Here is a 16,076-nt window from a genome sequence, read left to right as displayed (position 1 = left end):
TGTTGAACAAATGAGTCTTTCAGTTTCATTTCACTAACCAATACTTCTAATGAATACTCGTTGTCATTCCTTGTGAAGTAAACTGACTTGACTGTAATGCATCTTTTTCTTTATGCAATACAATGAAATCTTTATAATACAGAGTAAGCTAGAAGTTACCATAAATATTTGCATTGTGAAGAGTTCAATTTATTAAACAAATTATTTGCACAGAAAGAAGTGAATCTAAGGACACTGTTATAGGAATTAGCAGTTAATATTAACCTGATAATATTTCTCATTATTGCTGCTAAACCTGCTTAACTTCAACGCCGATAAAAATACGTGCATCTAAGTGAAAATAGAAATGTCTCTCCAGTTTGTTAATTTGAATTCCCAAGGCAGAATTGAATGTGACGGCTGTGTAGGTGGATATGAGATGTTGATTGAAAAGGAAAAAGAGCGTGATTGGTTATGAAGAAAAAGACAAATCTTTTCCACAGCGGTTAAATTACACCTATTACGAAAGACATTTCCTGTCCTACACTGTGAATTTAATGAAGTATACTGAGTGCCTCTTTGGTTTAAGGAAACTTAAGCACAGAGTGAATTTAAATGGAAGCTGCCTTCCCATGTGTCAGTAGAGCTTGTGCAAATGTGGTCACTGAGTGTAGGAGCTTGAAATTAGACCTAGAAACATATTTGTTTAGATCTCTGTTCTAAGACATTATCAGTTACTCACAATGGAATCAAACTGTGCCCCCCAGAAATTATGTAAAAGAAGATGCCAATCACAGCAGTGAGATAAACTTTCTATTTGTTTAATCTTAAGGGTGAGGAAAAAAGAGATCACCATTGTTGAAAAATATGGAACTAATAGAACAAAATTATTTTAAAACATTTTTCTTAATTAACTTTATAAATCAATGTAACAAAGCGTGCTGCCTGTTTTCAGTGTTCTGCTTGCACTTGTCCACTAGTGTCTGTTAACCTTGTAGGCTCTTTGGGAGAGTGCCTGACTCCAACCAAATGTAAGAAAGCACAAGGAAATGATTATTTTTCAATCGATGATATTGCTATTTCTTTCCATTACCTCATTCACCAACTGATTTGATCTCAAAATAATTCATAATTATGAACTGTCGAGGAAAATACTAAAATCTCTTAGATGCCACCGAGATGCGTTAAGGACTTTATGTTTGTAGCTGGGCGTTTGTCAGTACAACATGCAGTGTTTTTCATCAGCTAATTGAATGACAAGTTGCTGAATTGCTCTCAGATGTGTTTTGTGTCCCATGTACGAAACTGCTAACTCACTGATTTTTCAACTTTTTTCAGTATCTGGCTATCTGTACATTTCCAGTAGAAGTGCAAAATCTTGCGAAGCAAATTTAGCTGTTGCTTTGCCAATTGATTTTCCTTACCAGCCTTTACAAATATCTGACCGCTAGTACACAGATGAAAAAGCATTCACGAACTGGAGAATGAAGACAACATTTTTCATTGTTTCTTTATCAGCTTACAGCTTTAATGGGTATTTTAGTTGTTAAGTGGCATAACTGTTTGACTGAAAGATGCAGAAACATAGTCCAGAATTAAGCTTTTTACCTTCTGTAGTCCCAGACAGCTAATTGAATAGTCCTTGACTGAATTCAGCTTTGTCTGTTACAATTCTACACAGATCTTTAAAAGTAAAAGAAAGTACAATACTAGCCTAGAGTCATATATGAGGTATGTGATATTCTTTAAAAAATCCATTGGTGCTTTGAGAGAGCTAGAGAAAAGATGTGTATGCCTCCTAAAAGATTGTGTACTAGCAAAGAGATGAGGCAAAGTACTGAAACAAGTATAGTATTTGAAATAAAGTGCTTTGTGACTGTTTGGAACAAAGTGTTAGAAGAGTAAATTCGGTATTGATAAATATCTCAAATACAGCTTGTTTTAAAAAATATGTGTTAAAAAGAAATAAAACTACTAGAACGTTCATGCAGTTATTTTTTTTATCTGCTTATTGTGGAGTTGTGGACATATCTATGGTTCATGAGCCTCTAGAACAGAAAATTTCGAGAACAATATTATAAAATGTAAAGAAGGTCAGAAATTCTTTTGTGCAGTGGGTAACTACATTATAAGTGACTGTAAGATGGACAAGACAAAACCTGAAAGTCCATCAAATATAATTCACAAAAACAAAAAGGTCATAAATACTAAATGTAAAATTAATCTACACAAAGTTAATTTTAAATGCGACCCTAAAAGGCTACACCAGTATGAATAAGTAGAATGTAAATTAGCCTGTAAAGCCTGGAAATGGAGGGATTAATATTTGATTAGTGATTTAGTACAAGCTTAGTCAGGTATATCTATGCTACATTGTTGCAGTTGAGTTAAAATGCATTCCTGAATCTTTATCTTCTTCTAAAGCTTTTATACAGCCTTTCCATTTTCAAATGTCTAAGAGCATCACAAGAGGGCAGCTTCCATCAGATTATTTTTGGATTAAAATGACAATCTCTGTGAAAATCTCATGAATTGAAGCTGACAGTAATCAAATGAATAATAAAGGAACTTTTTCACTATAGCAGTTTCTATATTACTATCAAATTGATTCTCTGTGCTGTACAATTGATGGAAAAGCATCAAAAAAGAGAATGTTGTACTTTAGTTGACATTTAAATGGATGAAATGCAGACTTACAGCTCCTTTACTGTTGTGAATTGCTGGTTTCAAGGAGTTGAGGGGAACTAGAGTGCCAAAACTAGTGTAATAATTCATAAAACTCTTGAAAAGCTGAAGCCAAGGAGTCTTGGTCTGAAAGAATGTTCAGAGTTTTTACTATGACTGTCCCTGCAGCTATAATTCAGGCAATTAAATATAGTGATGTTTGACCTGATTGTGTACAATTTATGAGTAAGTTACATTTGTAACTTAAAAAAAAAACACCTTTGTTTTAGAACTATGCTCATTTTATCAACATGTGGAGTTATCCTGCACTGAGTACGGACATATAAAGATTGGTAACTTAAACTTACCTCATTCCTCAGCCCTCAGGTCTTCTTGAATCATCCACTGGGATGGCTGGTCTAATTCAGAATTGATGGTGCACTGAAGAGTAGAACATCAGACTCATTGTTCATGAAATGAAGCAACAATGTCATAAAAGAAACTATGAGAGCACTTTCACTTCAGAACCATAACTTTTCTTGATTAGTTTCTTTACCCTATCATTAAAAAAATAATGGATGGAAAAAAAAAAAAAAAAAAAAAAAAAGATGGAAAAGTCACTAATACTTCATTTTCAAGAATTGCACATAGCTAAATAGTATTTCCTGAGTAGAGTGATTGGAATGCATGTTATGTTTGTTTTTTTTTCAAATTTAAGCTGAAAGTTAAATATACTTTGAAATTGCTCAGTTAAAGCATAAGTACAGATAATACATATTCAATATTTCTGAAAGTACAGCAGGTATTTTAGAGGTTTAAATATTAGTAGGGAGAAGCTAAGGCAAGTAATTTTCTAGGTTGGTATAATATGCCCTCTTCTCATAAGGCAACAGCATATTGTGTTTTACTTTTTATTCGTCTGGGGGCAGGAGGGGGGAAAATATACAGTAAGTCATAGATTTTCCTGTTAATCTTGATAACCCTTTACTAAAGATACTTGTGTTTTTGTCTGTTCCATGCATGATAAAGTGAACTAGAAGTTTTTGAAGGTTGAGAGATAAACTGTCCCCATTTTAATTAACAATAAAGTGAATACAGAGTTGATTGAACGAACATTTTGTCCATTAGTTATTTTTGCACATATATTATTGAATAGTCCACAGATACAACGTAGTTGCTTCTTATTATGAATGCTGTTGATTTAGGATTTTTACTCTTAGCAGTAATCCAACAACATATGAATGACACCACTGTCTTTTTTTTTTTTTTTTACAAATTTAACAAGTTTTCTTTCAACTAATTTTATCTCCTTCTGTTCCCCACTTACTAGCAATTAGGACTAAATTTGTGAAGAATGTTATAAATGGTATATCATCATCACATTAATAACTTAAAGAATGCCAGGTTTTCTTCTTTGGGGCATTCTGTCTAGATTTAGTAGTAATTAAATTTTCAGTCAAAGCATGCCCTAGTAGAATCCAGAATTTACTAGTGATTGCTTTCATTTTATAAGGTATCTGTCATTATAGAGTTTATTGATCAAATTATTTTTCTTAAAAATACTTCCAATCAAACATCTTGGTATTTGCAGAGCTAAATATCATACTCTGCTACTGCCAATCATTTAATGAATAATCTTATGAATTTTGATCATGACTGTTTTTCATCATACTATTAAACTTCTCCTCATTTATCAAAGTATTCAGAGCCTTTTCAAAAGTGCTAAGTAACAAGTGTAAGTTATCAGTTTGAATTTCAGTGAGGATTATGTGCCACCTGGGAAAAGGGGCAGCAGTGTAGTAGGTAAAACTGTAATAATTCCAAATTTAAAAATTGAAAGATATTTAACAGTCTTTGTAGACACACCTACCAAATTGCTACAAAAGGATATGTTTACCAGAAAGCATCTGAGTTGAAAACATTTGCTATCTGTAGTTTATTTGAGTGTGTCACGATTCCCTTCTCTTTTCAGCGTAGTTTCATAATGCATAGTGACAGAGATTAACAGAAATCAGAAAAACAAGTATATATTTTCATGCTATTAAACTTTTTGAAGGTGAACAACTGTCCAAGTAACCTCTTGACAAAACTTCAAATTCTATATTACTGAAATGAGAAATGTTAAAAAGATTATTTCTGGAACAGGACTGTTGCTTTTATTTTGTGGAATATCAAAATAATGTAAAGACATAACTTACAATGCTAGAAAGAGGAGCCCAAAATAGTAATTTAAACTAAATAGTTTATGGTACAAAGCTAATGATTGCATTGAAATCGAGACTCAACTGACTGAAGTTTTGCTTCAACATAACATATTTAAAGTAAGTGACTCAATCACTGTTAGAGTGTGAAGTTATAAAGCCACTGTCATTGACATCAACCAAGTGAAGCTGAAAACCCAATGAAGATTGAAGTTAGAAAGCAACAACTGAAGCAAAAGTAGTAACAATGTGAAGGAAGTTGGAGGGGTAATGATGTGAGAGGGGAAAAGAGTAATGAAAAGAGGTAAAAAAAAGGGTAATGAAAAGAGAGGGGAGAAAAAAGCACAGTTCAGCTATATATCAGGTTATAGATCTGCTCTCAGTTGCAGAGGATATGTTGCTTTTGTCAAAATGTTCTTCCCAGTTTGTCCATTAAAAAAAAATAAGGTAAAAGGCAAAGGACCACATTATGTACAATATCACAGGAGGTAATCAAGCAAATAAATTTGTTTACATAGCAGTACAAAAGCTTTGCAAAGCATAGCATTACCCAGAGACGCTCTGGTGAGCTGCAGTCAAGCGCTGTTTGCATTATTTTTTCCTTTGATTTTTCCTTATGATTCTATTAAACTAAAAACAAAACTAACTACTGTTATAAATCTAAATGAGAGATTGGTAAAATAAATTTGGTATTAGATAATTCAGCTTTAGGGGGTTTTATTGACATGGTAGAAATATATGTGGAATCTGTGCAGTGTTTCTTTCAGCCTTTGTTGTAATTTTATCAAATCATTTTTTGCTTTCTTAACATTTGAAAGCAGAGAAATGAGTAAATTTCATGGCACTCTTTCTAGTCTTACTTAGAAGCATATGATTAGCACAAGAAATTTCCAGTCTCTCATGCTCAGAAAAAAATTTTAGGAGGTGATTTTCACATTCTCTTCTAATTTGTCTAATAGTGTGGATTCCATTTGTCCTCCTCCAGATATTTTGGGAAATGATTTTAAAATATTCTGTTAAGCCTACAAATAAGCTCCTGGGATGTTTCTGTTGTTTTCCGTATTACTCCATTTATTGGAGTACTTTTAGAATGGAAATATGTATTTTACTGAGTACTGTAGCAGAATTAAGATAAAATCAATTCATGAACAGTGCATTTAAAGATACTGTACATTATCTGTGACACTAGGCCTGATGTGAACATTTAAAAAAATCATGTTTAAAGTTTCTTTTAGCCTGTGGCTTTAATGAAAATGTGATTAAACCCAAGGATGACATAAGGGAAAACATGTTTGAGGTAGCTTATTTTAATATCCATTAGTAAGGTTTTTGATAAGTGTGTGATGAATGAGGTGTATGTGTAAAACATGACCATTATAAAGCATTTTCTCAGAGTCACAGAGTGGTTGAGGTAGGCAGGGCCCTCTGGGTCCATGTGGTCCCATTGCCGCTCCAGCAGGGTCACCCAGAGCTGGTGCCCAGAGCCACATCCAGGCAGTTTCTGAAGGTCTCAAGGAGGAGACTCCACAGCATGTGGGCAGCCTGTGCCAGTGCCCTGTCACCCACACAGTACAGAAATGTTTCCCAGCGTTCTGTGTTCCTGGTGAAACAAAAGGAAACATCTTGTGTTTCAATTTGCTCCAAGAAACAAATTTTTCATTATCTTAACCTCCAAAGTCCTTCTATAATTACCCACTGTTCTATTCTTGCTTTCCTTTTTTCTTTCATCTGCAGTCTTCCCAGTAGTAATATAATGTCTGTCTGAAGCATTCATGGTATTACCAGGTTATTTTTGCCTTCAAGAAATTTCAGAGCTCTTCTTTCAAAACAGCCATTCAAAGAGGAAATAATAGTGATTCTGATATCTCTCTTAACATAGATTTAATAATAAATTCCTTGGTATATTTACTCTGACTTTCTGACGCCTTGGGGGATAAAGAACAACAAACTATAAATAGCCTTGAGACTGAGAATCCAAAGAGATTATTCCCTAGAACTGCTGGGCTTTGGTTGCAGTCTTTCCCTTGCTTTTCTCTGCCATTAAGAACATTGCATTTTTTTCTTCCTAGTAAAGTGGGTCAGCATCATTAGAAAGATGGAGAGCGCCTAATTTCAGGAGGAAGTAAATCCCCAGTTTTTCATATTTCTGAACAATGATATTGTGCGAAACTCCACAATTTATTCCAGCTGAGCCCATTACTTCCACCTTATGCCTGTGTTGCAAGTGTCTTAAATTAGAACCATAGGTAGATGTCTACACCTGAAAAATTTTTTTAGCTTACATTGCCTTGACATTGCCCATTCGCTGTTGTGAACACATGCCACATTTTGCCACTAGTGCTTGCTTTGTAAATTCTGTTATTCTTCACTTGACTTTTCTCAATCCACATGTAGGAAACTCACAAATCTCAAGTCTGAATCAGGATACTGAATCTCCGATGAACTGAAATGATGCTAGCATTGGCATATCTAAATACGTTTGTCCAAGCTCATTTTAATTGAAATTGTATAACTGAAATTTCAGATATATTAGAGAATTTGTCTAATTTTGAACATTTTTAACATTAAAAAAAAATAAAATGTTAATAACGTTATAGCCAGTATAATGTCAGAGTCTAGAAATACTGCTCATGGATGTAGTATGTTTGAACCATCTTGTGTTTATTATATGTGTAGGTAAAGTTAAATATGTCTCTTAAATTTCTTAAATTTGGTAGTCTGTCATCCTGCTGCCTAGCCTGGGGAAAGTAAATTTTAAAAATCTCTCCCTTATTCAAGATTGAGCTGTGTCTATTAAAATTCATGTTTTCTGAAATTGTGTGATATAGCTCACGTGACACACTCCTGCTTCAGTGTGGCATTCATGCCTGCTTCCTCCTCAGAATGGATTTTAAACACAGTAAGTAGCGACCATTCTTTTTTATTTATGGAGTTTTAAGTAAGCGACTAATGGTATGGTTTAAGATCTTGCTATATTGTTTTATTATTACATAGTTGTTTGTATTCCTAACAGTAATAATTAGGCAATAAAACTCAGAGTGACTGAGAACTTGCCTCTGGGATGTTTCTTTGCTGCAATATGACACTAAAGACTGAGCAAATGTCTACTGAGAAGCAGATTAAAGATAAAGCAGTCCACTTTTTTCATTAAAAAACCCACTGTGGAGTAGGAATGATTTCTCATTCTTTTAGACTTCATTTTGTAAAATCCTTTACTTCCAATATACAAAATACTGGAAAATATTGGGGGATATCTATTTCCATAACTGTTGAAAAGTCTTATGTTCTGTATAAGGACTTACTCTTATAGAGCTTTTTGAACCTTCTTTCCTCTTTTATGTAGAATGCTGAAAGGAAAATGTTATTACCTACTTTTCCCCTAGGTGAATCTGTTGGTACAGTAGACTGTGATATGCAATTTTATATATAAATGTTTTTTATCATTTTGAAAACTTTAGCTTTTAGCAGTGCCTTTGTGGCTTTCTGAGGTATCCACACATCTGCTGTTTCCTTGACAATGGTGATACAGATGCTGCTATCACCATGGGAATGGTGCTCCTGAATGAAGCTGCTACCTCCAAAGGGGATGTTGGGAAGAGGAGAAGTAAGTTACTTAGCACAATTGAGATAATGTTATTACAGTTAAAAAGATATTGAGAGGTTACAAGTAAATATCTGATTAAGTTTTTAAAAGCTCTTCCTTGAACTAATTTTTACATGTTGCGGGGTGGAGAAGAGTATAGCATAGAGCTTCAATAGATAAAATTATGTTAATGTGTTGTAACAGTAAAAACAAGTCAAGCATCCCCAGTCAACTTACAACTTGACATGGTATCTCTATGACATAGAAAAGCATAGTGTCAATATTTATTGGCTTTATATTATATTGAAAGTCTGTGAGTTAAGGAACAGGAATTTCAAAACATTCTCAAAATGAATTTAGGCATTTAAAATGCTTGTGACCACAAGCAAAGGAGTGGAAAAAAAATTCTTGCTACACTTTGTACAGTATGTCTCCAAAGGAATGTGAAAGCACAATAGTGCAGAATATGTCCTAACAGGCTATAGCACAAGTTCAGACTTGTTTCTACTTGTGGTCCTAATTTGAATGCTTTTTGTGTAACTTGTGTTGTTCGTGCTTAACAGTTCATTTCACCGTGGTTTGAAATCACTGGCAGGTTCTCTATGATGAAGAGTGTGTATAATATCTGTACAGGACTAATTTTCTCAAAATAGCTGCAGAAGTTTTAACATTTAGATGGATGTATGTCAGTTTTTTACATAGTCGATTGTAATGAAAAACAGCAACCATTTTCGTCTTCACTGACTGGACGGTTGCTTTTTCTTTTTCCAAAACCTGACACTTTTGAAGCATCAGTATTCCAGTCAAGTAGCAAAAGTTTGCCTTACCTAGGAATGATATAAGAAGAAAAGCTTTCAAAATCAAATAAGCTCACTAGAACCAAACCATTACCACATGTACTTAGGTTGCTATGAAATTAATGCCTCTTGTTTATTTATTTTCATGGAAACTACAGTGGATACAAAAACACCAACTACTTGAGAGAGCAAATTCTCAGCTACAAAACAGTGTTTTTCAACATGTTCACCGCCATTAGCTCATTAGCTATGCATCTCAATAGCAGTGAACAAAAGGCTGTGTGCTGAGCTCATAAAAATCTATACCAGCAGAGGTGACCCACTGTTGCTGTCACCATTGCTGAAGTAAATAACCCACTGCCTCACTGTGCTCACATTTGGTCTCCAAAAATGTTCGTCAAGCATTGATGCATGTCAGTGGATGCCATTTTTTCTTTGTGGAGGAGTTCAGTGACACACCTGTACTTCATACACACTTCTGTGTCAGATACCATTTTGTCAGACTGCACGTTTTCTGCTGTCACATGGCACTAGAGTGTAGCAGGATATTGTTGCTAGGGCTCAACCTCCACTGCCTTACCACCTACATCCTCCTCCGTTGTGGTGGGCTGAGGCATTACTTTCAGAGCAGCCCTCATAGGTGAGAGGCTTTTCAGGTATGTACATCAGACTGTATAATATTTCCTCTTTTCCACTTGTGCACAATTGATTGAGCTATGATGATTGAAAAGGTTTTTTGCTACCACTACTAAAGTATCAACTAGTGTTTCAGATTTCATTTGTTAATTTAAGTATTTAATTTGATAATTCATTCTTAGCTTGAAAAGGCTCAAAGAGCTTGCATCTGGGTGCTCTCAGAAGGTCTATGTCATTGTTACTTAACTTCAGTACCCAAAGACATAATATTTCTGTTAAGAGTAATTTATCTGCCAGCCCTGGGACTTAACACAGTGAAATGTTTTAGCCACTAAGAATTCGATAAAGCAGTTACTAAACAGCCTTTGCAGTTACTTTAGCTTGAGATGGTTGACTAGAGGCAGAATGATTCCATTAGTCCAGGGATGTTTTTTTCTAAATGTAATTTGTTTTCCAAAAGAACAAGCAAATACCTGAAATGACATTGCTTGATATGTATAATTTACAGGGTTATTAAATCTGTTATCAGCAGTAAGGTGTTTGCATCCACAAACATTTGAGTTGCAAATTGCTGCTCTCTTTTCTTGAAAGTACATTTAAACTGACAAGTTATTTTTTCTTAATAAATATTATTTCCATGTGTATTTGAAATCCTATCAGAAGATAGTGAGCATCAGTAGGCAAGCAGCAATGTTTCTGTATTTCACTGTCAAAATTCTGTATAAATGATTGACATAAATAATATTCTTTGTAGAGATTCCAGTTTAAAATCTTTTATATGCTAGTAAGCAAAGTTATTTTCTTTCCAGTAATATGCCTGGTAGGCCTGGGTCTGGTGGTCTTTTTCTTCAGCTTCCTGTTGTCCATATTCCGCTCCAAATACCATGGCTACCCATACAGGTAATTTCTCATTAAATTCTCATCTTACATATTTTAATAACATTGTCTAAATTTAAGAACAGTTTTTAGGTAACAAATCTTTAATTTTTACCACTGGAACCCAAAGCTTTTTTGCGTAAGAAATCTAAAAGATACTTAATGAGAAAAAGTCAGTCTTCTGTTGTTCCAACTGGTTCCAAGATTAATAACTTTGCTCCATTGATTTTTTTTTTTATTTTTTTTTTTAAATCCTATTTGAAACTGTGCTGTTCTTGCTTTTGCTCCAGGCTTTGCTCCTTTTCAACATCTTTTTCCTATGTACTGTATATATGTATGCATATAAATGTGTATGTATGTGCACATATGTACACACACAAAACATGTTTATACAATTGACAAAGTCTTAACATGCTGTGCAAAGCTTTACAGTACAGCTAAGATGTATAAGAGCAGTTTTTTATAGTAACATGTTGCTGACAGATCTTTTGATATGATGAATTGTCATCTAGTGCATGTACAAAGTATATATAAGTGGAGCATTGGTAATGCAGATTCAGAAGTCTGTTTTCAAGTAAGTAGAGACTGAAAGAACTATCAATATTATCAATTCTGCTAGTTGTTTTTGTTTTTTACAGTCAGTGTTAATGCATCAAATGGGGGATTCTACATTTTTTTCTGATACTTAATGTTGATTTCCATTAGTAGGTCTTGTGTGTTAGTACAGAAGCCAGCTCTGTAATCTCAGTTTTGTACTACTACTCGAGATTGTTAAGCTCTTCTCCTTGCAATATGCACAGCAGGTCTTTTCCCACTTTTTATTCCATTCTGCTATGAAAAGTGATCTGTAAAGGGCCCTATAGTATAATACTGTGAGATTTCATCAGTATGGAGTTTGTAAATTGCCTTCTGGAATAGTCTGTGCAGCTTCTCAGCACCTTCTGTGGAAACTACCTCTTAGCCTTGCCACTGACATTTCAGTTGTCTCAACCATCTTCATGACAATGTCATACTCTTTCTGAAGAAGACTTCTTTTGTTTATATAGTTACAAATTCTAATGAAGTGATGCAGAGCTGAGATCATCATGAAGTTCTTTACAGGGTATATAGTATCATGATGGATGAGTAAGCATGTAATAAATTTGTCTGGGCTTTTTAGGCTATTGCTAAACCACCTTTTTGTGGGAATAGGATAGAATTTTTCATTTTGCTAAAACTTTTGTTTGAATTGTTGTCATTAATGGTTGATTGATAATACATTAATTTTATTTCACACTGTTGTACATTTTTGCCTTTATCCCCTTCTACCTGCTGTTGGGAATCTGCTTTAGCTGGGGAGTGGACTTAATGATCTCTGGAGGTCCCTTCCAACCCCTGCAGTTCTGTTGTTCTGTAACAAGACCAGGAGTGTTGATATATCCAAAGGAGTATTTTTAGAGGCCTTCTCACTCCAGCATTTAAGTTGGATAAGTGATGTATTAAATAAGCATCAGCTATTCAGTCATTGAGCATTTCACTATCTATCTCAACAAAATGTTATCAGTAACTGGGATACATGCTAACAATAGGGAGTACAATTTTAACTATAAGCCAAAAAGATGAAATCTGAATTATCTTTCGTATTCAGAAAAGAGCATGAAATGTTTTGTGCAAACCTTACTTTAGGTTGGTGAGAAAGCACATAAAATATTAAGAATGAGGAGAACAAGAGAGAATACATTGGTACAGTAGCAGAGTAGTGTATCACTGTGAATAGTAGCAATAAAAGTATTTGTAATGCTGGTTTCTTTAAGAGAGCAGACAGACATATTTAGTGTTTAATGATGGTTGGGTTTTTTGTTTGTTTGTTTGTTTGTTTGTTTGTTTTAAAGCTACCCATTATTTTTGTTTTGTTTTGCTTTATCTTTGGCTGAAATTTATGAAGTGGACTCTGAAATATTTAAGGTCATTTCATTATTATGATGGCATTACTTATTGTCCTTTCAAGTCTAGGTCTTACCATGCACTCTTGTTTTAATATGATTTTAAATTATATGAACAACAGAAAATTTGAGGGCTTTATGTAATTTTTTATTAAGTTGCTGGCATTGTGTATCTTCTTTAAGAATTTTTTTGAAACCGCAATAAAGAGTTTCATTATCAGATGAGCCTTTAAAGCAATTGCAATTGTGTATTACTGAAAACGTTAAGGTGAAGAGGTTTTAGTTAAACCATAAAAAATAATCAGCATTCAGAACTATGAACTAAAAGAATGGGAAAATACATATTCTGAAGTGACTAGCATAGAAAAAGAAATAAGCTGCAAGAAAGCATGATAAATAAAAGATTCCTTATTTTCATGAAATAAACATAAAAGTTAAGTCAGACATGAAGTATTTGTTCTTTGTCTAGAGTCAGAGCAACAAGAACAGACAAGACACAGAGCTGGAGATCTTGCATTTACTGTATATGCCATATAAGAAATGTCTACCCTCGATGTAATTAAATTAGTTTCAGTAAAGAAATCTTGAATAATATTGTACAATTGAAATTAACTACAATTGAATAAAATACTTATTTCTTAAAAATAGATTGTTAAAATGTAAGTAAATAGAACAAATAAACAGTGTCTGCAGACAAATAAAATATTAGTAAATGCAAGTGCTATAAATAGCTGCTCAGATGTTCTATGTTGACTTTACACCTAATTAGTTTTATTCACCTGAAATTTATGAACTGGCAAATCTATTTCCATTAAATGGTGATATTCATAGTCAGGTCTGTAGTATTCAACAAAATAAATTAGTTCCTTCAAAACTGAGGCAATCGGGATAATTTTACAAGATAGGAGAATGATAATACGCTTCTACCATTATTTTCCTCATTTTTTCTCTTATTATGACTGCACAGCAAGTTTTTCAGATAAAAATAAATGTTGCCCACTGAAATGGAAAACAGCCCAGTCTCTTCTGTTTATCTAAAGCATCAGATGTACTGAGTTCATGAATAGCCATAGACTTCTACAGTCCCCTCTGTGAGTTTTCTAGTCCTTCACAGAACAGGAGCTCTAAATTTCAGGTGTCTGGCTCCATAATGTGTCTTTTAAGATAGACTTAAACAGATATTGCCCAACTTGTCCTTAAGGGTTTTTCTGAAACCCTGCCCCCTTCTGAACTTTTTTTTTTTTTTTTTTTTTTGGGGGGGGGGGGGGGGGGGGGAGGGCTGCTCCCTGTTTCATGATTTTTATAATGTTTTGGTGTTTTATGGTTTTTTTTCCACCTTTGGCTTTTTCCGTCTTAGACTTCTTTAACTTCTGAGTTACCTTTTTGCTGTTTGCCTTAGCTGCCAAGTTTCTTCAGTTACGGACAAACTAAGGAACAGCTGATATGGTAGCAGAATATTTATTCAAAATGACACTGCCATATTTATATTTTCCTACAGTTGTACCTTCTAGTTTTTCACCCCACCTGATTCTGTCATTGTCTGATTACCCTTCCTACTATTCCTGCCCCAAATTTTCCCATTGTCTTTATTCCTTTCTTCTTAGTTCCTTCTTTCCTGTACGTGGCCTTGCATATCTATCCTACAGCATTCTCCTACTTCCCTGTTCAGCAACTTGCAGTTCTCTTTGTACAGTAGTTCTTGCATTTCCTTTTCAATAATCATTTCACCCTCTAGCACCCAGCCAGCTGCCATCTGTTTTGCCCTGGTTTGTATGTCTTGCTTAATGAGCATGTCAACTTTTTGCAGCAGGGAACATCTTTATAGTGGTACTGTCTTTTAAGCTCATGGCACTTGCATGGCTGTTTTGTAATGAGTGGTTAATTATGCCATGAATGGAAAAGTGTTGAAGTTAATACAATGTGTATATTGGAGCACACTGTATATCTTTGAGGAATCAGAAGTTCTTTCATTTGAAGCTAGAGGCAGTGAAGCTACAGTAACTCTTCAATTCAGCCTGTCATTATTTTGTGTCTGTAGAATTAGCTCAGTCTGTGGTTGCACCCAACTCTTTCTCTCTGCGTTCCCCTTTGTAAAGATGTCTCATTTGACAGTGTCCTTGAAAAAACTAAAATGAAATGTATGACAAGTGAAACGTAAGCTTTTTTTATTTTTATTTTAAATGCAAGGTTTTGTTCCAGGGATGAAGAAGCAGCAATGTTGTCTGAAACTCCTTAATTCATTAAAACATTATGAACAAAAGAGTCTGGAGCCTTACAGAGTCTTGCCAAGTCCTTTAGATCCTCCCCATTCAGGTGCCACTTCTACAAGGAAGAATGACTGAAATAAACCTGAAACATCTCCCAGGAGACGTAGCTTTTCCTTTTAAGTAGTAAGAGCAGGTGCAGAGCTTGATTGAAGAGAACAGATGTTTGAAGTGCATTTTGCTTTTTAATGTTTTTAATACTAAAATATAAGTTTCAGTCACTCAGGTTTTTATTTGATGACTTTCATGCTTACTTAGTAATTATCTAATGAGATGTAAAAAGTTTAAGAGATTATTACACAAACATTGAATGGCTTTTCAAATGACTGTTTTGAAATCCTTGTTTATTCTCTTGGAATAACTATAATGCTATATTTTATAGGCATTTTTCAGCTTTTAATCATGTTTACTTTCTTTTCAGCTTCTTAATTAAGTGAATTCAAGAAAGATTCATTTAGAGCTGCCTACCATGAAGATAACATCAGTACCAGCTTATCTGTGCACCACTGCTAGATGTATTCAAGACTATTTTGTTGGCTCATCTGTTTCTGTGATAATTTATATATAGTATGCTGATAGAGAAATGAATACAGTTTTATGCAATGAATGCTTAATTTATAGATATATACCATAAACATCTCATTGGGAAGTACTTAAATGTTATGTATACTCTGCTCAAGAATTTGAATAAACTTCGTTATAATGGGCTTAAGGCTTCTGTATTAATTTTTAGTACAAGAATCCAAAGAGTTTTGCCAGGTTTTAAATATGAAGTTTGTTAAATGGCTTTAAGATGCATTTTAGAATATGTTCAAGTAATTTTTTCTTCAGCGAAGGTTTAGAGAAATGCCGTGGTGGGAACTATAATGACTGCACGCATCTTGCCACTGCTTTGCTTTGAAAGTGTAAACTTAAGGAATAATAGGATTCAGCCTAAAAGTTTAATTTTATTGTGCTTGATTGTAAACTGAACATGCTAACACAGGGCCATGCAGGATTTCCTCCAAAACACACTGTAACCTTTGGTAGCTGTGAGGCTTCTAGAGACAGTACAATCTCTTATTTCATAGCTAACAGAGAAGAGTGAGGATCAAATCTTGGGAAAGTCACTCCTTTACCTGCTCACATCTTATATGGAATGGTTTCATATGTAG

At 34.2% G+C, this 16,076-nt stretch overlaps 1 protein-coding gene across 1 annotated transcript in view; it reads left to right on the top strand.

Moving 5' to 3' along the window:
* TUSC3 (tumor suppressor candidate 3) overlaps window positions 1-15,629 on the top strand; it is a 97,678-nt gene extending 82,049 nt beyond the window's left edge. Inside the window, exons 8-10 of the mRNA XM_015862354.3 lie at window positions 8,374-8,448; window positions 10,670-10,760; window positions 15,344-15,629. Coding sequence (XP_015717840.2) covers window positions 8,374-8,448; window positions 10,670-10,760; window positions 15,344-15,359 — 182 coding nt within the window. The 3' untranslated portion in view covers window positions 15,360-15,629. The remainder of the gene's footprint in view (window positions 1-8,373; window positions 8,449-10,669; window positions 10,761-15,343) is intronic.
* Window positions 15,630-16,076: the final 447 nt, after the last annotated feature.

The sequence above is a fragment of the Coturnix japonica genome, chromosome 4 (genome assembly GCF_054131305.1).
Source record: "Coturnix japonica strain WE chromosome 4, WE-NBRP24, whole genome shotgun sequence".
Lineage (NCBI taxonomy): Eukaryota > Metazoa > Chordata > Aves > Galliformes > Phasianidae > Coturnix > Coturnix japonica.
Note: the sequence above shows the minus strand (reverse complement) of the source record. Positions and strands in the feature narration are given on the sequence as shown.